General features: G+C 35.0%; 2 protein-coding genes across 3 annotated transcripts; both read right to left on the reverse strand.

Moving 5' to 3' along the window:
* Window positions 1–46: 46 nt before the first annotated feature.
* LOC106302148 (agamous-like MADS-box protein AGL19) lies at window positions 47–7,426 on the reverse strand. Of its 2 annotated transcripts, none has more exons than XM_013738677.1 (8): window positions 7,215–7,426; window positions 6,738–6,947; window positions 4,137–4,215; window positions 3,921–3,982; window positions 3,735–3,834; window positions 491–532; window positions 308–349; window positions 47–214 (listed from the first exon to the last, which is right to left on the reverse strand). In XM_013738677.1, exons 2-8 carry the CDS (start codon window positions 6,917–6,919, stop codon window positions 62–64), a joined length of 660 nt encoding a protein of 219 aa, XP_013594131.1. In that variant the 5' UTR covers window positions 6,920–6,947; window positions 7,215–7,426; the 3' UTR covers window positions 47–61. The 2 variants fall into 2 exon arrangements, with proteins under 2 accessions (XP_013594131.1, XP_013594129.1); XM_013738675.1 differs by having other exon boundaries at window positions 6,738–6,956; window positions 7,215–7,425.
* Window positions 7,427–14,324: 6,898 nt separating this feature from the next.
* On the reverse strand, window positions 14,325–24,375 carry LOC106301587 (separase). The gene is made up of 27 exons (XM_013738033.1): window positions 23,745–24,375; window positions 23,496–23,676; window positions 23,320–23,427; window positions 23,022–23,156; window positions 22,493–22,944; window positions 22,037–22,142; window positions 21,829–21,954; window positions 21,372–21,659; window positions 21,195–21,311; window positions 20,787–21,008; window positions 20,592–20,702; window positions 20,376–20,510; window positions 19,904–20,272; window positions 19,727–19,816; window positions 19,339–19,602; window positions 19,139–19,262; window positions 18,277–19,032; window positions 17,693–17,924; window positions 17,416–17,518; window positions 17,125–17,322; window positions 16,983–17,038; window positions 16,668–16,897; window positions 16,350–16,593; window positions 15,724–16,132; window positions 15,336–15,575; window positions 15,157–15,244; window positions 14,325–15,047 (listed from the first exon to the last, which is right to left on the reverse strand). The coding sequence occupies exons 1-27, from the start codon at window positions 24,314–24,316 to the stop codon at window positions 14,473–14,475; spliced, it is 6,531 nt and encodes a 2,176-aa protein (XP_013593487.1). The 5' UTR covers window positions 24,317–24,375; the 3' UTR covers window positions 14,325–14,472.
* Between the last annotated feature and the right edge of the window lie 37 nt (window positions 24,376–24,412).

Genomic DNA, 24,412 nt, shown 5'->3' on the forward strand with positions numbered 1-24,412 from the left:
AATAACATTCTTTTTGAAGTTGTGAGGCTTAACCTCTTTTTTAAAAAAACTTGGCTTAACTTCAAGGATGGAGTTTCTTGGATTGTCTTGGCTCAGGAGGTCCAATGAACAAACCAGTCTCCACTTCCATATTGTCAACGCTATCCGTGTTCACTTCAGCTGATGATAAGGTTGATGATGGTGATGCTCCTACTATTGCTCTCATTCCGCGCCACTTTTGTTTACACAATTCACCAAAACTCTTAAATCAGAAAATACTATAGTTCATGGTTACCGTAGTATTTATTACTGAAGGAAAATTTTGTACCTTCTCCTTCAGTTCTTTATTTTCCTTAATGAGATTCCCCTCCTGAGATTTTGACAACGAACATAAAAGTTTTCTTACTTGAAGTATTGAAAATATGATAACTTTATGTAATTATGTAAAGATATATGTACACATACATTATAAAAGAGCAAAAAAAAAAAGTAAAGGTGAATTTTGTTTTACCTCTTCCTTCAGCTTCTCAATTTCTTCGCGGAGTAATTGGTACTGAAAATAATTGAATTTGCGAATAGATGTAAGCAACATTTTACATGGTATAACATAATTTAAAGAATAGATAGACCTTCGCATGTACATTCTCATGAATCTTTAGTTAAGCCATTTATAATATATGGACACTATATGTAGTGGCGTTACTCTTTATAATATCATTAGTGAAGCCATGCATATCATGCACTTAAACAGCAACGATATACTCATGCATGGAATGCCACATAAAGGGGGATTAAGTTTTTTTTTTTTTTTGAACAACGGATAAAGTTTAGATAGCATGTTACATGTTATATTTAGTCAAAAAAAATGTTACATGTTATATGTTTAACAGAACGTCACGTATTGTTCTATATAACTTTTTCTGCATGGTAATAAAAAATGATGAAATTTTTTTTTTTTTTGCCAAAATGTGAATTTCATATATAATATGAGACAAGTTTGTAATGCTACAAAAGTTTTAGAGCTAAATTAGGTCAGTCTTGGCAAAAAATAAACAAGGTTAAGCTAACATTAAATGAGGACCCAAAAGATTACTCATAGCGTATCCAAAGTTGCATCAAAAGTTGAAATTTCTTGAGTTTTCTCCTGCCCAAGATAGCATCCTTGACGGAACGGTCAATGATCTTGAATAGAACAGCTGGAGTGCGGAATTCTTGTGCATGAAGCCTGTTGTTTCGCTCGATCCAGATGTTGTAAGTTGTAGCTTGTGCCACCATTCGTTTGAGAGTTCTGCTAGTTACCGAGTCTCTTGTAGCTGTCCAATCCGCAAACGATGTCCAGGTATGGAAAGCCCGAAATGAATATCCCAGCCTTTGTAGCGCCAAGCTCCAAAGGGCTTCACTGATCTCACACTTCAGGAACAAATGATCTCTGTCCTCCTCCCCTGTATCGCATAGACAGCAAGATGAAGAAATATTCATACCCCATCTCAGAAGCCTTGATCTGGTCGGTAAACGATCCTGATGTACAACCCATGATGTGAACGCATGTCGCGGAATATGACCCTTAAACCAGATGCTTCTAGTCCATGCTTGCTCCACTCCTCTGTTCCGCACCACATTCCAAGTTTTACTGGTGGAGAACTCTACTAGCTCATCCCCATTTACTTCCCACACATAATGATCAGTTGAAGAAGTAATAGTGGGTAGAGGGATAGTTGTGAGATAGGTCTGTAGTTCCTCTGCAGCAAGAGATCGTGCTCCCCTTAATAGCCAGTCTATGTTATCGCAAGCATCGGAAACTTTCGCAGAAATGCTTATCGACAGTTCCTTGGGTCATGAATCTCCAAATCTCTCGATAAGGTGACCCAGTGGTGTCCAGTGATCATGCCAAAAGCTGAGGAGCTGACCATTACCAAGCTTGGGTCGTAGGAACCTAGTAGCAAGATCACGCAGTGAGAGTAAGGATCTCCAGGTGGACGAAGTGGCCTTGTTCTGATCAATGCTCCAAAAGTTTTCGTCCCTCAGCCTATACTGGCGAAGCCATTGAACCCAAAGAGAATCATCCTTTGTAAAGAGGTTTCATATCAGCTTCAAGCAGAGGTTCTTGTTCCAACGGCCAATGTCCCTTAATCCCAATCCACCTTCAATCCGAGGCAAACAGACAGCGGTCCATGAGATTTTCACAACACATCTCCTTTGTTCAGTTCCTCCCCAAAGAAACTGAGAGCAAAGGCTTTCAATCTTTCTTATGCAACCCTTAGGAAGAATAAACGCTGATGTCCAGAAGTTGATTGAGCCGTAGATGACAGAAGATATGAGTTGTCTTCTCCCTGCGAAAGATAAAGCCTTTGCAGACCAACAGTTGAAGTTTGCAGAGATTTTATCAAGGAGAGGCCGGTAGTCTGAGATTCTTAGCTTCATGTACATCAAGGGGAGTCCTAAGTATCAGATTGGCATTGAACCCATGTTGAAACCAAGACGCGAGATGTTTAAGGTTTCACCATTGTTCAAACCAGCTGTATAGAGTTCTGTTTTTGACTTGTTCATGCGTAAACCAGACCATAGGGCGAAATCCTCTAACGTTTCAGCAATGCATTTCACAGAGTTTTCAGTGCCATCAGAGAAAATCATGAGATCATCAGCAAAAGATAAGTGAGTAGTCTGAAGCTCCGAGGTTTGCGGATGATAGCCAATAGACCCGTCAGTATAAATATTTCTCAAAAGTTGTGAAAAAACCTCCAGCGCTAGGACAAATAGATAAGGCGGTAGGGGGTCGCCTTGTCTTAGTCCTCTGGTTCCCTTGAAGTATCTGCATGACTCTCCATTGATAGCAACCGAGAATTGGGTCGTCGTTAGGCATTGGTTGATAAGGTTGATGAACATGGGCGGGAAGTCTAATGCCTCTAGAGTGAACAGAATAAAGTCCCAGTCTAAAGTATCAAACGCTTTCTGCAGATCAATCTTTAGCATGCAGCGCTTCGATATTTTCTTCCAGTTGTAGCCTGAAACCAACTTTGTTGCTAATAGCACATTTTCTACCAGCAGACGGCCCGGAACAAAAGCTGACTGCGACGATGAGATAAGGGCTGGGAGGAGGTCCTTAAGCCCGTTAGCAAGCAGTTTTGAGGCGACTTTATATACCGTGTTGCAGCAGGAGATCGGTCGAAACTCAGTGATCCTGGTGGCATTAGTTTTCTTTGGAACAAGAGTCAGAACCGTGGCGTTCCACTGTTTCAGTAATTGTCCTGACCTGAAAAATTCTTGAACAGCATCAATCATATCACGACCCACTGATGTCCAATTTTCAATGAAGAATTCGGCAGGGTAGCCATCAAATCCTGGAGATTTGTTCTTCGGAAGTGATAGGAAAGCTGCCTGGATGTCGAGATCAGTAAACGGGGCTGGGAGAACATTAATAGCGGTTGGAGTGCACTTTGTTTGCAGCACCAAAGCTATGTCAGCTGGCGTGGATGTTTTAATGATGAAAAAACTGAATTTTGATTTAATGTGTAATTGAAAATGCAAAAACATATAACTTCCATCGCATTACGAAAACATAAAAATATAGTATGTTATCTACACTCAATATATCTTAATCTCATTAAAAAGATGATATTTGAAAGAAACAAAATCCTAATTGCATTTATCATGGGAAATGATAAGTGGTGTGCGTATGAAAGAACATATATTTTAATTTTGATATTAAATGAATATCTCGTGTGCAATTATGCAGTGTTTATGTAAAAAAAGAATACCTTCTTGGCTCTTATCCTGCTCAAGCCTCGCTCCAACTGATTCTCTAACTGTTGCAGCTCCTCAATAGAACATGCAACAATACCTTTCCCAAGCAATTTTCTGCAATTAATAAACAGTCGCATGATGTTATAGCTTCTAATTTATATCTATACGTAATTTTCTCAGACGATTTATGAATTACAAACCGTTTAGATATCTCTAGCTGCTCAATCTTTTTTGTCAAACCATATGTTTCGTCTCTTGCTTGCTGCAAAATAAGTAGTATAGTCGGTGAAACATATAAACACACAAATAATTTGTATGAAGAAGTTATTCATCCACAATATGTAAAACCCTAAATATGAATGATGATTTGTTTTAGTCATAACTAAAATCAAAGATTGAGATAGAGTTTTGATTACCTGAGAATTATTATCTCTCGTGTGGTTAATCCCAGTTTCTTTGACCCGTTTCTGATATCGTTCTATTGTTTTTGCTATGCTAAAAATAGTCAAATGCAAATCAAAGAAACGCAAATGTGGAATCAAAATATAAGCCTTTTCAATTTAATTCCCAACAAACAAAATTACTATACGTTATTATTTTCAAATTATAAAATTAAAGATGTGAATGAAAGGAAGAAGAAAATAGTGGTGCGAATTTATATGTAATTGGTCATTTTTTTTCTATTGTAACTAAACCATCATGACATTGTTGATTATACTGAAGAGATAATTATGTAGATGGAAATGGATATGGTTAAAATTAAGTAAGCGGAGACGATGTGACTTATTACTATAAATGTGTAATTATCCAATTTAAATATATATATATATATATAATTTTATTTATTTATTTGTATTTAACGCACTATTTTGTTGAAATATCTTTTAAAAAATTAATTCATTTTGTATCCTCATATACAAAACTAATTGTTTCTTTAATCTGTGTGCACAAACCCCAAAGTGACACTTAAAATGAAATAGACGAGTTTAGTAATAATAATATACTGCATTCGTTTCAAAATGATACTCCCTTCGTTTTTAATATAAGTCGTTTTAGAGAAATTTATGTTCCAAATTTTATGACGTTTTCGGTTTTCTATGTAAAATTTATTAACACTTAATGTTATATGACCAATGATAATATATCTTCTATTTTATTATTGGTTGATTTGTGGTTAGTTAAATAATTAATGATGTTTTTGTTTAGAAAATATAAAAAAATAATTATTTCTTAATCTATGTGCACAATTCTAAAACGACTTATATTAAAAAAATGGAGGGAGTACATGTTTTAGCTTTTTCACACAGATTAATAAAACATATTAAATTTCAATATTAAATACATAACTTTCTGTGATTATCTATTTCCTATAATTTTAAACCAATAAAAATTCAGAAAATGTAATTAATTTTCTTGAAATTTACAATTAGTCATTATTATTAGTTGATAAAAAATGCATTGGAAATTGAAAAAAATGTATCATTTCGAAACAAATTTTTTTTCTATAATATATTTCTTTTTTAAACGGAAGGAGTAGAACTTTGTGAAAACTGATTAATTAACAATCATTAAACACTTTCATTAGTTAACAACTACTCCCTCTGTTTTTAAAAAATGCATATTTTAAACTTTTCACATATATTAAGAAAACTCATTAAATATGCATTGTTTTTTGTGAATAACAATTTTTCATAACTTTTAGCCAATAGAAATTCAATAAACACCATTAATATTTTTGAAACTTACAATTTTTCATAAAATTATACATTGAAAAAGTAAAAAATGTATCTTTTTGAAACAATTTTTTTTCCAGAATATACAGCTTTTAGGAACGGAGGGAGTATGATTATGTGGTTAAGAAATGCCTAGTTAATTGTGATTGACCTCTCTTGGTTTTGCTCAAAAGACACTTAAATAGACGTAGATTGTTGAAATGCCTAATCGTTTTACTGTAACTCTACGTTTAGTCCAAATAACTATAACTAAGTGAATAAAAATAAGAGAAAAGAAAGGATGAATATAATTCTGATCTACACATGGGCTGACTCCTTCACTGCCATTGCTCAAGTAAACGTGTGTGCGTGAAGAAAAGTGAAGCAAAATGCATCATTGTTGCCACATTTTTACATATTTTTACATACATAATACATCCATATACACACGTACAAAAGAAGCATGTCGACTTACAGATATATACACACATATATATATATATATATATATATCAAAGTACAAACGTTTTATATCATGGGCTCACCATGCTTAGACATGTCCGCTCACACATAAATGAGTAATTCATAATTTCGAACGTTTGTTCACACACACATATATATAGAGTTAACTATATAAAAAACATTGATAAAACCATACTCACAGACACACACTTGTATGCATACATATGTAGAGAGACACATAGTACACATGTCTACATATGGAACGTTACTTCCTAACATGGCCATTTTGCCTAATTCATGAGCATTCTGATAACGCAGATAGACCAGACCTTATTCGAGTAATTAAAGGACACTATGTTCAAAATTCATATGTATATTGCCACATAATAAAACTAACTAGATGTATGGGTCCCCTAGATGTATCAATATATCATATATGTAGATAGTTAGCATTTGACTTTTCGTTGTTATAAATGGATGAAAATCAAGTATCAGATCATCAAAAAGATCTCATAAGAGAGAGAAAGTCAGAATGATCAACTCATCTACAGAAAATGCCATGTACACATATACATACATAGGTTGCAGTGCCATGTAAATCTGATTACTACAAGGGGATCTATCCTATAAAAAATAAAAGTACTCCGATCTACTTTTCTATAAACAAAAATCACCATTGAATCACTCTCTATCACGACTTTGATAATCACATAACCAAATATAATCCATCGAGTCTGCGAGTTTAAAACTGGACCAGATTAGCCCCTAATCGAGAAGTCGATATTTTTAGCACAAGTAGATCGAAGAACGAAGAGAGGATAAGAGAGACATGTATATATGTACCTAGAGCTAGAGAACTCATAGAGTTTGGATCTTGGAGAGAAGATGATCAAACCAACTTCAGCATCACAAAGGACAGATAACTCGAAAGCTTTCTTTAGAAGTCCATTTCTTCTCTTCGAGAAAGTCACTTGCCTGCTCGTTGCGTTCTCTATCCTCTTGATCTCAGTCTTTCCCCTCACCATTATTCACTTTCTTATCAAAGCCTAAGATCTAAATCGTCTGATTTAATTAAGTCAAACAAAAGCAAATAATTTATTTAGCTAAATAAAACGAATAGCATCAAGAAATTGAAACTATGATTAGATTGATTAAACATAGACTAATATAATTTCTCAAGAACATCATCATCAATAATAAGTAGAACTGGAAAAGAAGAAACTCATTGATTTGACTTTTAGAAGAAAAAAAGGAAACAATTTATTTGGTATAAATTGAAAAACATAGATCAACAAAACTGAAGATGGATTTCGAGAATACCCTCTTTGTATGTTCTATGATCTTGGCTTGATGAATGGCTCTCTATTTGTATATATATCTGTATGTGTTTGTGGAGAGAGATAGAAAAGAATAGATTTGGGGAAAATGGTGTGATACAGATTGCTGGGAACTTCTTAAGAAACCCTAGATTTATGATGAGAGAGAGAACCACAAAATTATATTTTCTTTATGCTTCATATTTGTTGATAATGCCCTTTTTTAATTATTTCTACAATTTTTATCTTGTGCCTACCAGTGGTCTATAAACCCAGTCCACCTGGCTCACTAGTAGCATTACGTTATTTCTTTCTTCTTTTGGTAAAAACTTTAAAATCCAAAGAAGAAGACCAAAATATATCAACAATAAAATAAGTGCAATAATTCTGGGAGGGGAAAGAATAAGTTCCGATGGGATTGACAAGGCTCATTTGATGATATAAACTTCTTCTTTTGAATTTTAAATTGTCTATTCAGTGGGTGATTAAACTATAATTAGACAACTCGTACGACGCACATAAATAAATATATTTGGTATGTACGACAGATTTATTTTATGGGATAACTGATTAGTAAATGATACTGTTGGTGTTGTTACGGATGATATCTTGAACTTCAAATTACTTCCCTCCGTTTCAAAATAATACTCTCTCCGTTTCATTATAACTGTTATTCAGATATTTTTCACACATATTAAAAGATGATTAAAATGTATTTATGTTTTCATTAATTACATCTAATTGACCAATAATATTTGAGATAAATAAATTTATTTATTAGATAAATGCATTTTACAATTAATATTCAGTTGAAGTAAGTAAAAATTGCATTGGAAATCTAAAATGACAATTTTTATGTAACAAAAAAAACACTTAAGTGACACTCTTTAAGAAATAGAGGTCGTAAGTGTTTTAGAGTTTTCACACTTATTATAAAGAGATATTACGTTCCATATACACGGTTTTAGCCTAAATTAGGTAACTACCCTGTGAACTATTCAATTTTCCATAATCCAATAATATCCCTATATCTATTGATATCATATCATGTACTCAGATTCTTCCCGTAGAAGACTGAGATTAAAGAGAAAAAAAACAAGAGATAAAAAGGAGACTAACCAAATAACAAAGATAAGACACACAACTTAATTTTTTGGTGACGTTGATTAAATTGAACCCAACAAACTCTATTCGGATCATTGTTAAGAATGAGGACGGCTTGAAATTCAGTACGCTGTCTCCTAATCTCGTGCAACCCCTCCGATCTGTTTCAGAATTTTTTTTTGTCGACGTACAACCACCCGGAGAACGTCAATCTTCGTCGCCACCGCCACCACTGGCGGATCTAGAAAGTTTTATCAAGGGGGGCAAAATTTTCAAATGTCAAAAAGAATAACATTCAACCCTATATTTAAGATTTGATGGGGGGCAAACTTAACCAAACTTTCCAAAATCTGTTATAAATAGTAAAGAAAATCCATTTTTTATAAAATTCATATGGGGCAGATGCCCCACCCTTTATGGCCGTAGATCCGCCACTGACCGCCACTGTAACCTCTATAATATCCGTCGACACCAATATTGTTATACACTAACATTACACGACTAAGATATATGTGGTACATTTTGACCAAAAAGAAAAAAAATATATATGTGGTACATTATTAGTTAACTGAGAACATTATGTGTATCGTCTAAGATATTTATTATTCGTTAATAACCCTTTTAAATACCTATTACACCATTGAAATTAATCTATATTGCATTTTACTTTGTTAATGTATACATTACAAGAATATTGTTATCTGCTAACATTACTTATCTACTAAGATATATGTTATACACTATTAGTTAGCCGAAACAATTATGTGTATCCTCTAAGATAATTATTATTCGTTAATAACCCTTTTAAATACCATTACACCATCGAAATTAATCTATCTTGCAGTTTACTTTGTTAAAATATACATTATAAGAATATTGATATCTGCTAACATTACTTGTATCTTCTAAGATATATGCTATACACTATTAGTTAGCCGAAACAATTATGTGTATCCTCTAAGATAATTATTATTCGTTAATAACCCTTTTAAATACCATTACACCATCGAAATTAATCTATCTTGCAGTTTACTTTGTTAAAATATACATTATAAGAATATTGATATCTGCTAACATTACTTGTATCTTCTAAGATATATGCTATACACTATTAGTTAGCCGAAACAATTATGTGTATCCTCTAAGATAATTATTATTCGTTAATAACCCTTTTAAATACCATTACACCATCGAAATTAATCTATCTTGCAGTTTACTTTGTTAAAATATACATTATAAGAATATTGATATCTGCTAACATTACTTGTATCTTCTAAGATATATGCTATACACTATTAGTTAGCCGAAACAATTATGTGTATCCTCTAAGATAATTATTATTCGTTAATAACCCTTTTAAATACCATTACACCATTGAAATTAATCTATCTTGAAGTTTACTTTGTTAACATATACATTATAAGAATATTGTTATCTGCTAACATTACATGTATATCTTCTAAGATATATGCTATGCAACCTTCACGATTGTCTTTACTTATGTGTTCCTCTTCTTTTGAATCTCAAGATTCACTCTCACCATCTGAAAGAACATAGAAAAAAACTTTGTACATAATATTTTACCAAACATGTAATTAAAGAAAGATCGGAAGATTCAAACTCTCGCTGCCACCTTCTAGCATCCCAGAGATTCACTCTCACCATCTAACTACTAGAACAAATGATTCTCCTAATAATTTTGTGGTTCTCAAATAAGAAAATGGTCACTAAAGAAGAATTATCAATAAGTAGAGAGAGAGGAACAACTAAAAACATGTTGATTGTTGATGAAGAGTTGAGGAGGCAAAAGAAAGAGATGGTAAACATTGACGATAATGAAAATAGGATAAGGAGAAAAAGAAAAAACTATTAAAAATATAAATTTTTTTGGTTTAAATCAATAAAGCTATAATTTACGAGGCCAAACCTGATGAGATCGTAGAAAAAAGGGCATTATGGGGAGAATACAACAAAAATGCTACAGAGAAATAAGGTCTAAGGTGCGTGGGGTATTTAGCTAATATTGGCTCACATGATGTATATACAACAAATTGACTCTATTATAAAACTTAGTTATTAATGCATAGTTTTTTGTAATATTATATTTTCTATATTTCTAAACTAATAAAACTTCAAAAAATGCAATTAATGTTTTTGAAATTCACAATTTTTTATTATTAGTTGACAAAAAATGTATTGAAAATATAAAAAATACATCTTTTTGAAACAATTTTTTTTCTAGAATGTATAACTTTTTGAACAGGAGGAAGTATTAAGTATCGGTGATTTTAGAACCGGTGTCCGCCAAAGTAGGCTTCATCAATTCATCTGTAGACAACCAGCATCTCTGTCGGTTGCCAGTTCTTCTCGGACATGATGTGCTCAATAGCTTATTCGCACACGCACCTGACCTTCTGATCTCCGCAGAAATTGAAAGAAATAAATAGATAGAAAGAATCTGACAACTAAACGGGTAACTGTTTAAGACAAAAATTTACTGAAACAATCATACATCTTAAATTCTTTTCGCTGTTAAACAGTTTAGGGATATTACAATGTTAGTTCTTCATAGTATATAAACCGTTTCAAACAAGTTCTTACCTAAATAGATATCTGCAGAATATAATTGAGATATCTGCATGATAGATGATTTAATGATGCTTTCTACTGATCTAAAACTTTATTTAGATCCCTCTTTTTTTTGTTGCTAAAATGTAAATATTATTTTAAGAAATAAACTGTTGAGTCTCGCAAGATTAATAAACTATACGACCTTTATTAAATCTGTTATCATTCTTTTTATATTTGATTATTTTCTGATGTAATGAGTGAATAGCATTTCATAACACATTCATACTTTATAAACATATTAAGTACAAATGGATAATTCTGACCAAGAGTGATAATGTTTTTACCAAAAATGTGAAGATATAGTAGTTATTACAAGTGTTTCAAAAAAAAAATAGTAGTTATTACAAAAGATATGCATTATTGTATTATTATTTTTTTTTTTGTAACACTCATTATTGTATTATCAGTTTACGGAAAACTCCGTGTTTACATGGAAGAAAAGAGGTGATAGTTGTGTAAATACTTCATTAATGTTTTTAATTATCCAATACTTTTCAAGATTTAATATGGGAATCCACTTTTAAAAGAAAAAAGGAATCGTCAATAATGAAAAAAAAATCTTCAAAACGAAAATTTATAGATATACCTTTTTTATCAACTTTATTTTAATCAACATTATACCTTTACTTTCGTTTTATTATGCGTGCGCTTTGGTTTACACTTTAACCACAGAGATGAAGAATTCGCAGGTGAGAACTAAACTTTTCGCGACTTAAATCGTTGTGATAAATTCGTGACAAAAAAAAAAAATCAATGGCTGTGATAAACAACGATGTGTCCGTACAAATCATGTTATTTTAACAGCGATCACACTCTCGCCGTTCTCACACGTCAGTGACGGACCAACTAAATAACACCACGTATCATATTCCAACGTGGTAGCTCTACCTTTTTGTTCGGTGCCTTCTTTGACTCATTTTGTTCTTCCTTTTTTACTTTATTAGCTCGGTTTTAAATTGTTTTAATTTATTTTTTTGAATTGTTTTAAGGGTATTTTCAAGTTTTTTTTATCACAGAAAATGACCAAAATATTTTATTTAATTGATAAAATAATCATAATGTCCTAGATATATAAAAAAATAAAAATAATAAAAATAATTTTTTTTATAGTCATATGTTTTCAAATTCAGACTTATTTATAAATTTTTTTTTTTATAAATTTCTTTTTTCGAAATTTTTTTTTTCAAATTTTCTTTTTTGTAGTTCGAAAATATTTTTTAAAACTATTTTTAAAATTTTTATTTTCAAATTTTTAATATTTAATTTTTATTTTATAAAATTTTAAATCTCAATCTTAAATTTTCCCTCCTCAACTTTAAACCTTAAAGTTTGGATTAGTTAACCCTAAGAGTATAAAATTTTAAATCTCAATCTTAAATTTTCCCTCCTCAACTTTAAACCTTAAAGTTTGGATTAGTTAACCCTAAGAGTATAAATGTATATTTACCTCTTTAATAAAACATTTTGATCAATATTTGTAACATAAATTTATTTAGTGCTACGTATTTCGTTGATTTAATTATTATGACTAATCTCCAAGACCAAGTGGTTATCCGCTTTTTATTATACTAATAATACATTCCGAAATATTTTGTAGTTATTCATCTTTCTACATCTCGGTACAGGTGTCGCACGCTAGTAGGACCACATCCCTTTCACGATGAGCTAAGTAATGTGTGTGTATGTTTTCTTGTCCCTTTTACCAGCCATTGAAGCTTGTTGAGATGACATTCCTTACATTAAAACAAGAAAACAATCGAGATTAATAATATAGGCTTATGATTCAAGTGAAGACAATAAGTTGATGAGACAACTCTTTCATTATACTTTTTTAAAAATAAGAAATTATATATATGATATTCAACTTTTCCAAATGATCTGATTTTCACAATCTACCAAGACCAACTTTTCTTCTCCATATACAAGTGTTTTATTGTGAGTTTTCATATGCTGATTTTTAGTCTCAGAGTACATTTGCTTGTATATTTTTAGTCTCTTGTTTAAGCAGTACAATATATATACTACCATATACCAAGACAAGGGATGTTACACAAAACTTTTCTATATTCGATTTATTATTTATAACTTATAAGAAGATGATGTTTGATGATCCTAAATCACTTAAAAAAATTGATGATGCAAGTAGACAACAGTCCAACTCAAACCGCAAAACTTGGTAATGAGAATTTCTTTTAATATTTATTTCGGTTTGGTTTAGTGGCCAAACCAATTTCGAAATCAATTACTTCTCGTCGTGCTCATAGCCTATATAAACCTCATATTGCTTCACTCTCTCTCTCTCTCTGCTTGCTTCCTCTAGCACAAGTGAGCTTCGTGAGCCATCAATGGAGACATCACATTCAAAACACACGGACGAGAAATGCAAATGTACATATCATGTACATAAGTTCTCTTTTATGTGTACAGTTTAGCTTAGATTGTTGGGTTTACAGATAAATTAAAGATTTCAGCTAATAAGCAGCCAGAGTTTTTTTGATGCTTGCTTGGCTGCAGTAGATTATTCCTTTTCTTTGCTAGTCAAATATTCCATTTGTAAATTTTATTCAATTGAAAAATGGAATCAAGTACAGTAAAATTTCTATAAATTAATAATGTTGTGATTTTGAAATTTTATTAATTTATAGAGATATTAATTTACAAAAAAAATTTTATTTAGATTTTTTATTTTAAGATATATTTATTCTAAAATAAGAAAAATATTTGATTTTAGTGTATAAACATTTATTGTTATTTTTTTGAAATTTAACATTTATATTAATATTATTATTGCGCAGAACTTAAATGTGATTTTAGATATTGCATAGAACTTAAATGTGATTTTAGATATAATTTTACTAAATCTCATCAAAAATATATTAAATGTTAAGAAAAATATAAAGATAATTCCATTGTGAATATAAAACAAACAATGTAATAATAGGTTCTTACTTATATAAAATATGTATACATATAAAATATTAATTTATTATAATTTTAATGGAACCATATATTTACATAGAATTTTCTAAAAAATTATTATCTTATTATTTTATCGATTTGTGTCAAATTTTGAACCGGCCCAAATTGGGACCAACGAAATTTATTAATTTATAAATAATATTAATTTATCGAGTATTAATTTATAGAAGTTTTACTGTATGTATATCTGGAGAATACTTCTTTTGCAATTGAATCACAACTTCACAAGTAAAGTGGATTCAGTTTCATAGACATTTTGCAAAGTTTTAATTCAGTAGAGAATCTGGCTCATATAACGGTCAACAACTATTTTTTCATCTGTTAGAGATCATTAGACCGTGGAAGCTAAAAGGAAAATGCTGTAAATAAACTGATATATAAAACATGTGATTAGTGATAAACATTTTTTACAATTTGACAATATATATATAAGAAGAAAAAGAGAGATGGGATCTCTTATATTTCTCTAGTCTCCTTTTTTTTTTCTCTCGTGTCAAAATCTCTGATTTACTTCGTTCATACACGTAAGTATCCCTCAAAATTAAAGTCTAACAAGAAGATGAAGAAGGAAGAAGAGCTTCAATTCCTTTCTTCCTTGTGATACCAGTTGGTACGCCATAACAGACCGGCGCAGCCCCAATCAAGTATGGCAACGTACACACTTCTCTAGCCGCAGCTATGAATGATCCGATTTTGCGTCCATGATTATGATTACACTCCATCTTCCCTGACCCATCAGCATTCGATTGAGCTGGCTTGTTACGCGAAGATGGTTTTCTTGTCCTCTTGGTGGTGTTTCCTTTTAGATTCATGGCTGCAAGTTCGTTAGTTAATGACTCACACTGGCTGCAACCACCTTCTGAAGAAAAAGGGGAAGGAGAATCTGATCTCTCTCTCAACCAAGCTTCCAACAGCGCTTTCCCAAACCGATCAATGTCTCGGTCTGTTACGTCCCACAGATTCGCCACAATGGCTGGAGATCCAGCTAAGAGATATGAGAGTGGCATGCCTTGTGGGATGTAGCAGCCTTTTAACCATAGCGAACCACTACTGCATCCCATTAGAAAAGTTGCACAACAGTTTTCTAGCTTCTCTATTTCCCGACTAGATAGATATTGTGATCCTGCGAGTATCAGATACAGTAGGAGATCTAATTAGAAAACGAATCTCAAAGTAAACGAGCATTGCACCAAAGACAGGTTTAACGATTAAACAGCTAAGGACAGTCATACCACTTCCATGACCGAAATATAGAAATAGATCATGGCTTTTTAATGCTTCTGTCAACTCTTCCGCACTTGGTACCGATCCAGCTTTCCCCTGAAAGTATACGCAATGATGGAAGTTTGAAAATTTTAGCATCAAGAAAAAGGTTTACTGCGAGTAATGCTGGCTCTATATTATATGTTACCTCAAAGTTTTGATCCCTGAACCAACTCTCGAATTCGACTTGTGTCTCGCTGAGATCACCACCCGGATTCAGCAAGTAGAACGAATCTAGCGGATCAATAAGAGGGAAGGAAGCAGCTTGAGATTTTGCTGGCTCTCCTTGGAGACATCGCTTCTTTAGCACAGAAAATATGCTACCTACAGAAGGCATTCGGTACACCTCCTGTTTCCTTAGTATCGGAATATTCTCCCAAGGAAGCATCTAATAAAATATCAGAACACAGTTTTAGGTAAGAAGATCTGTGAACGCAAGGGATAAAAAGGACACTCTTATTTGCTATAGACATCACATGACAGTCAAACGTTGTAATACATGTGCACGACAGTGATAAAGGATATAATTGACGAACCTGAACCTCGGGATCTAAAACAAGAATGATAGGTTCTCTATTGTCACAACCGTCATGTTGCTCTAATTTGGTTGCAGCTTCACGTATCAGTTGTAAAGCCAATCCATGCCTACTTTCAGAAGTAGATGCAGCAGTAGGAGTTTTACAGCTATCTTCTTCATAAAGATATCCCCCTCTACCTACATAGCAACCATTACTTAAAGAAAGCTGAGCAACGCATGCTTCTCCTTCAAAGTTTTCAATCCCGCCTCCAAGAAGAACCTTTAAAAGCATCTCGTTTACTTCCATTTTGCACTTGGACTTGAGATCTTTTACCAGTTTTTTCTGTACTGAGTCAGGCAATTTGAAGTTTGACAAGTCTCCAAGAAGCAGACATCTCCAGGGACCCAGCCAGGAAGCTTCTAGATTCCTAGAACAAAAGAGTGGTTACCGAATGTTGTTAACAAAATTGTAGACTCGAACCTAGTTGTGGAATTTATGCCATAGTTTAAAATCTATGCCATAGTTTAAAATCTTAACAAGAAGAGAATAAAATGTAAAAGTTTTTTTGGGCGTGACAAGATTCTGCAAAATGTCAAGAAATATGAAAAGGATTGATCAGTCTTTCTGAAAGAGAGCCGTCATACCTTAGGAATTTTTTTAGATGATGATCAAGTGTTTTTCTCTTTTTCCACCATGAATTTCTATGCTCTCTCGTGTCTTCTACAGGAGATCCAGATGAAATGTGGCTTTCCTCCAATATTGATTTAAATGCTGGAGCTACATCATCAACCACGGTGGAACCCCATGGACAAAGCCAGCGCCTCTCTAAATTCTTGACTTGAGTCGCTTCCGTAGAACTAATAGTTGCACTGTCGTCGTCTGACATGTCTAGTGGTTCAACGAGATCATGAGTACAAAGAGGAAAACCTTATTGATCAACCAGTAGGCAGTTTATAATTTACCTTCTAGAACCGAATCTACAGGCAAAAGCGTGGCAACCGGTTGGCTTTTCAAGGTGAGGCGTGATACGAGAACCCAGGCACAAACGGGGGAACGAATTTGCATTAGCTCCTGTAACAATTCATTCAAAGCGCCTCCAAGCAAACTAATACAGATGATTGTGGAGCTTGGAAGATTGCTGAAGAATTCTTTAGCAAATTGAACAAGATCTTGAGTACGCTCAGGAGCAAGCCTACAGTTGCGAGTAAGACAAAAATAGAGTAAGCCAACAGGAAATTAATAGCATGCCTGGTTGCTTAAGTGAACTCATGTCATACCTGGGTAAGTCCAACTCCTCAGGAACCATGCAACTTGAGCAAGTAGCCTCAGTACACTGAAAATACAAGCTGTCAGATAAGAGAAGCAACACGTACTTCCAATTGACAAGCTGAAGATACCTATCCAGCCTCTTTCTCTTACCTCTTTATCTGAGAGGCACTGTGGTTTGTGTCCTCGGCTCAAATTCGAAATGAATTGGTAACTAATATGGGTACCAAGCGAGGCTTGATGGAAGTATGAGACCCAGTGACTTGTAGACAGCTCCTTTCCATCACATAAGAATGAGAACTCATCACTTGAGGAAGACAGCATGTATAAAGAAGCAAGCAATCTTGAAACCTGAGGGGGGGAAAAAGGTTTATACCAGACAATAATTAAGACTGAAACAGAGGCATCAGAGAAAGGTTACCATAGAATAAGCTGAGCATTTACCTTTTGAAAGACTGTTGGAACCTCTCTGCTGAGTATAAATGCTAATGTCAACCATGACACCAGTTTTGGGAAAGGAATTTGAGACAGATCACAGCAAATAAACCTGTTAAAAATAACAATCAAGAGGGTAAGGAGGATGATAGGTACAGAATTCTAAAGGGTTTATTTGATCAATTCAACGTATGACTTCTCTCGTGGCATAAATTTAGCATCAGAAAGAACAAAGCTTAAGCACGGAAAAATTGAGAAGAGCACAACCAAAAGATGTCACACATACCTGCTCTCCCTGCAGTGGTAATTGCGCAAACTAAACCAGCATAAGTTGTATAGTATTATTGCCCTATCAATAGCAAATACATCCATTGTAGCTTCTTGGCCAATAAATTCCAGCAACTCACTGACAGAAGGTTGGTTGTGGCTGGACCGGTTACTTTTAAATAAAACAGAGATACTATGCAGTAGTGCTTCATGAGCTAGATGAACTCTACCAGAGTCCGCCAAACATTTTCCTGAATTGGAAAACAAGATTTAAACGATGCTTAGTGACTGAGATGTGTATATCTCACATATTTCTTTCAGCAAATAAACAAAGGATATTTTTCATGTATATACAAGACAATGGCCAGAAAACAAAACGAAAACATGAGAATAAGATCAAAATATTTTTTTGTCAAAACTCACTCAAGGTTTCCAAGACCCTTTACTTATTAAATCAGCAATTACGAATTTAATGCTAACTGAATCTCAGTTCGCGTCTACCCAATCAAGCTATTCGATTGTAATCAGCAGGAACATGTCAAAAGGAAAATTTAATATGCATGCATTCACGTTTCCATGAGCAGATGAGGTATTAGAGCGTACCGAGGTTAACAAGTATTGAAGACGCAAGCCTCCTATGGCAGAGTTCCCATTTCAAACTTATCAAACTGTTGAGAGACCCAGATGCCAGTACTTTTACAGATAGACACTGCATACATTTTCCTTTGTAGCAAATGCAAAAACCATGGACTGTGTTTTTTGTGTCCAACAACACGCTTTCAGCCCCAGAATAATCAGATAAATCACAGAAGCTAGGCTTCTTTGAAACAACTTCAGGCATAGAACAGTTTTGGCATTGGTCTTTACGTGACTGGCGCATTGAACGAGTCAATCTTGAAGTTGGCTCCGATATCAAATAATGCTCCTTTGACACACAAGTTTGGGAAGCTTTAGCTCTCCGGCCCTTCCTGGAGCCTTTGCTTTCAGTTGGCTCTTTATTGACACAGAGTTTTGTTTTTCTTGCTTTATGTTCTAAAACTTCCCCTCCATTTTTGTCAATCGCTGTTCCATCAGTAATATCTTCTCCATGAGATCTAATGCAGCTTTTCCATGCTGAGCAACATATTTTTCCCAGGGCAGCACTAAACAAGCTTTCAGCATGCAAGAATCCATCAGTCTGGGAAACTCTATCAATTTGTGTTCGAGATATGTCTCCAAGCTGCTTATCCAGTGTAACTTCTACCCTCAGTTTGCACTTTATGCATGAAAACTCTCGCTGATTAGTAACTAATATCTCTTTTGCATTTTGGATTTCCTTTTCTGCCAGATCCAGACTCTGCTTTTTGTGGTAAAAAATTCCTTGCGAGATTAAAGAAGAAAAACCAAGAGAAAACAAAACATCAGGTGGCTTATTAACAAAAGGAATAAGACAATACTTTGAGAAAGAAAAAAAGTTATTTCATACCTAAAGCAGAAGAAAATGCAACTACAAAAGGGAATAGACTTTGCGAGCATGAAATGGCTTTCCCCCATGACAGAAGGGATTCCGCCTCCAACCCATTCCCTATCAGCTCATTAGCAATTCCAACCTGCACATTTGGCACCAAATTGAGAAACAGAGAAGTGATGGAACCCAGTTAAAACAGGTCTGAGCGGAAACAGAACCTGAAGGGTGCTTTCCAAATAACATTGGAGTACATTCCAACGACTTAAGTAGCAGTGATTAATGTCCCAGGAAAAATTCCCACATGGCCAAAAGTTAGTTGCTAACGATCTGTACACTTGGAAATCTGTTATGCTATAACTCCGTATCTCTGATATTTTTCCTGCGTCATTGTATTTTTCGAACTGCTTCTCAGCTGTATACTTAAATTTCTCTTGAAATAAAAGAGTTCGTATTCTGTAGGCTTCTTTTGCATATGACAGAGCCTGCAAAGAAAACACATTACCATTAAGTGCATGCAACAATGACTGGCAATAATTCACAACAAAAACATTGTGGAAGTTTTGTAAAATACTTATAACAAACGTATAACAAATTTAACAAATTCACCTCAGAAAGCTTGCCAAACGATATGAGCCTTTCAGAGAGATCATAATAAAGATATGCAGCTGTGAAAGATGATTGACCAGAAAGTGAGGCCTGAAATGACATTCATTAGCAAAATCTAATATCACCATAAATAATATTTGGCGAGAAAAAGCTATGCAAATAAGTTAAATGTCTTACACTTGAAATGAGTTCTGAAGCTGCATCTGTGATATCATCTATTGTGATATCTGAATGAAAGTGACCTTTATCCTTTTTGGAGCTTCGCAGGAAATCATTTTGTAAAACATGGAAGTTCTGCTGGAACCCAATTAGCCTCGCTTTTGAATCTTTCAGGCAATCTATCCAGAAGTCAATGCACGTAGATTTGTCACCCCAATTCTCTGATAAGCCCAGGATAAACGCATCACTTATTGGAGAAGGGCATAGGGCATGACTTAGCCTTCTACTTTCCCACATCATTCCAAGGCAGACCTCCAATTTGACATGCTTCCGTTTGAATAATCTGAAAATCAGCTGGTATATATGATGATGGAGCTCCGTACATCCCTGGGAATGGGACAAAAGTATCAAGCGCCAGATAAAATGAAGCACGCACAATAAAGTATGCGACTAAAAACTGTAGTCCGACTAGAAAATAGGAAAAAGATACCTTCACTGACATCAAATCGAACATATTATACAGTAATGGAACTATGTTTTCTGTTGGTAGACTGTCCTCACTATCATCTAGGCTAGGAATCCTCAGCCAGAGATTTAGCGAAGTACTAATATCTTGAAAGACTTTCTGCGCGAAAGAGACGAGGCAAAATCTTTCAGTGAAAGATCAACTATTAACAATTAGAGGCTATGTCATACGCATTTACACCTTTGAGTTTGGTTCAGCTTCCTGGGTACAAAAAGCTCTCAAGCAATACGCAATAGGTAACTGGTAAGAAGATGACACTCCCTCTTTATTTGGCCCATGATGTACCTCACTCTGCTTTCATACACAAAATAACTTGGTCACGAAATATATTATTTAATTAGTGAGCTGCTAATTCTGACGTAGTGAGAGGTATACCAATATAGAGATTGCTTCTGACAGGAAACGAATGCAGTCAGCTAGATGTTCAGTTCCAGATGCCCTTGTTATTCTTGCTTTCCATACTAAGATTCTTGCTCTCTCTACATGCATATCCTCTGTGACATAAACATTCTTCAAGAGGATATCTGCTATTTCGATTCGCGTTTGTTGACCTAGTTTCGAGCTCAAAGAGAACATTTCATCATAGGCCAGAAGCTCCTACAATCATTTACAAAGAAGAAAAAATACAAATTAAAAAGTATACCAGTATCATTTTCACCAATTTTACAGATACGTAAAGTATATCCATCGATATAAGAAAAGGTAAAAAAACGGGATTTATAGTAGCTTAGGGCAAGTACAAACTCTACCCAACCAATAGCTGAAAGGTTATTAGGATCCAACCTGCTGTAGGATTTTTCCGATAGCTCGATTTGACTTTTTCTTGGAAGATGATAGCAATGAGTACAAAGTTGTACAAGAATCAACCATATCCAAATTCGTGTGACATCCTCGTTCTATCTGTTGATAGCACGCATTAAGATATATATATATAAGAAAGATAATTCATTAAACATATACCTTAACCCACTGTTTCACAATTGCCGCAGGACCTGGTAGCCTTCTCATCAGATGTTCAGCCGAAAGCCAATTTTCCAGAATGTGCACGATAGTCTGTCTAATTTTGCATCTACTACATTGCTGGAGTACATCCAAGTAGAATGCAGACCTATTACATGTTTCACCCACGAAATCCATAATGGCATCTTCTGACAGCTCAGGTGAACTAGATTGATTTACAAATATCTGACAATCTAGTTCAACACATCTCCATGATGCCTTCGAGCACAGCTTGAGCGCCTCACAAGCCTGCAAGGTAGAACAGTTACTTTATAAAATGTACTAAGAAAACGAGTAAGAAGAATATATTATACAGATAAATAAGTCCACACAAATAAAGCAGGAGCAGATTTTCATCCAGTCTTCATACTTTTTTGCATGGAAAATATATAAGAAGTTAAAAAAGCATGTACTCCACCTTTTTTAGCTCCTTATTTCTGTACAGAACGACACCAACATTGTATAGCGACGCTAATATATACTTGAGTTCTTGAGATCCGATCCATGGACTAGCAATTACATTCTCAACTAGATGGACGCTGATCTGGAAAGGAAGATGTTGGATCACTAAATGAGGTATACGATGACATGCTGTAACTTGTATGCACTGCACCTAAAAACCAAACCTCCAATTTTTGCTGGGTTCTCAACGAGACAATGAAAGCAGCCATAGCCACGTTTAACAAAGCTTTGTTATTGTCAGTTTCGCTACCTCCCTTTTCAGATGTGCATCTAAGAAATAGCCAAAGAGGAGGTGAGAAAAGCATTCAGCCCACATACAACGATTTCACATAACAATTAAATAGCTTCCAGTTTCTAAGTGCATTGAAGATTTAAACGCCATCTTAACTGCATGAATCAGATTTTACATCTTAACTGCCAACCATTTGCATATTAACATGATAAAAATAAAGAGAAAAAAGTAGTGCATGAATCAACAACTTAAAAGACGTAACTTCTAAAATTCCTTCAAATATATTGGAGTTATTTCCACCATTGACAGGCAAAACAATCTTCCCGAAGAGCACGATCCTGACTAACAGCTACTGAACTAAGCGTAAGAGAGATAATGATCACCTTACCTCTGAAGGAAGAGACAACCATCACAAAATTGAAGAAAGGCATCATGAATAGTAGACAAATGAGCAGAAGCGCAGGACATTTCCGTCCCCAGCACAATTTTTCTTTTCACTGAAGTTATCAAGGTCGCAAGCGGTAGGCACAAGAATTTCAAGGCATCTACATATTGTAGCCACCAATTCTTCATGTTTATGCCTGAACAGCTATCATTTGTTTTACTGAGGTAGCTTTTATGTCCACCAACCAATGATAAATCAGTCTGATTGCCCAAATCAGTCTGATCCACCATACCGAGTAAAGAAACTAAATTTTGCCATCTAGTCTCGTCATCGAGCAGGGCTTGAATCTTCCAATCATCAGTTGCATCTTTAACCTTGCTTTCTCTGGAATCGTAAACCATGATGGACAGCCCAGACGAATAAAGTCTAAGAATCAGATTAAGTTGTGGTATCGCCTGCCAAGCAGTCAGTTTATAAATCAACTCCATGAATAAGTTGAGGCGGGTTTACATGCCAAGGAGAGTAAAAGTACCTCGGAGAAAATAGCTGCCATCTCATTTAACCTTTTTGAAACTTGAATACAGTACACGTCTCCTGCTGATCGAAACTTGTGAGCGCAATAAGAGACGTGCTCAACAAAATCCACTATATCCTCATTAGTTTTAACCTGAAAAAGGAGCAGTGTTATAGAGCTTCATCTGAGAAGCTAGCAGAAACCTAAAGTCGAAAAAAAAAAAAGAAAGATAAAGGAGCAGGTGACACCAGGATATATGGAATAGTTACTCAATGCACACATGACGATAGATAAGTACGATGCAAAGCGTACGAACCTCGAAGTTGCAAGTTAAGCTGCGCAACACAGACATTGAAATGTCAATGGTCATTGACATTCTTCTATCCTTAAATCCGAACAGAACCGAAAGCACATCGCGAGCAAACTGGGAATGGGCATTGGATTAGATGACAGCAGGAGCAACAAGGAAAGACAACAAAGGAAGAAACCCACCTTGTAAATCCGATCTTTCGACAACGCAAACTTATAGTGTTCCTTCACAGTCGCATCGCAAAAGGAACGCACTAAACCCCCATCAAAACGCGCAGCTTCTCTAACAAGAGAAAGAGCACATTTACCAAGATTCGTCACGAGCACTCTATGCAACTTCTCATACGCCTTAGCATCTAAAACCCTGCACAATAACAAAAATCTCAGCCTATGCTATAATCGAAGAAGAAAGTCAATCAACCCCACACTGACCTGAACCAATCTCTAACCTCCTCGACCATAAGAAGCACCGTTCTATACGGCTCATCATCTACCTGCTTACACATCGCCACACCCTTGAAGACAGCCGCCACAGCCTCAACCAAAACCATCGCAAGCTCCGCCTCTCCTTCCTTAACCTCCGGCAACAACTTCGACCCAACCTCACCGCCTCTAAGCTTCTCCACAACCTTAAACGCCTGAACAATCACGCTCTCGTGAAACCCCCAAGCATCGAGACAGTAAATCATCCGCAATCTCTGGAGCTGAAGAGTGTGAGGCTTGCAGGCTAACTGAGCGGAGAAGGACTCCAAGCAATCCAAACAAAGCTCGTACGCGCGGAACAGATCCCCGGCCGATTCGCGAGCTTGGGGATTGGCGGTTGCGGAGAGGCGTTTGGGGAAGAGGGAGATCGATTTGTTGAGGAACGGGAGGAACTGCTTGCCGAGGGAACGGGAGGAAGGTTGTGGAGAGGTGAAAGGGCGGAGGTAATCGGAGAAGGAGGTGAAGATATCGTCGGAGGATTCGATGAGAGAGAGGAGACGGTGGTGGTCGTCGGAGGACATTGTTTGTTTTCGAATTTTTTTTGTTGGGAGTTTCCCGCTGCTAATGGAAGACGCGCATTTTCTAGGTCTTCTCTTATGCGCTTCACTATACAGTTG

Source organism: Brassica oleracea, chromosome C7, assembly GCF_000695525.1.
Source record: "Brassica oleracea var. oleracea cultivar TO1000 chromosome C7, BOL, whole genome shotgun sequence".
NCBI classification, from domain to species: Eukaryota; Viridiplantae; Streptophyta; class Magnoliopsida; order Brassicales; family Brassicaceae; genus Brassica; species Brassica oleracea.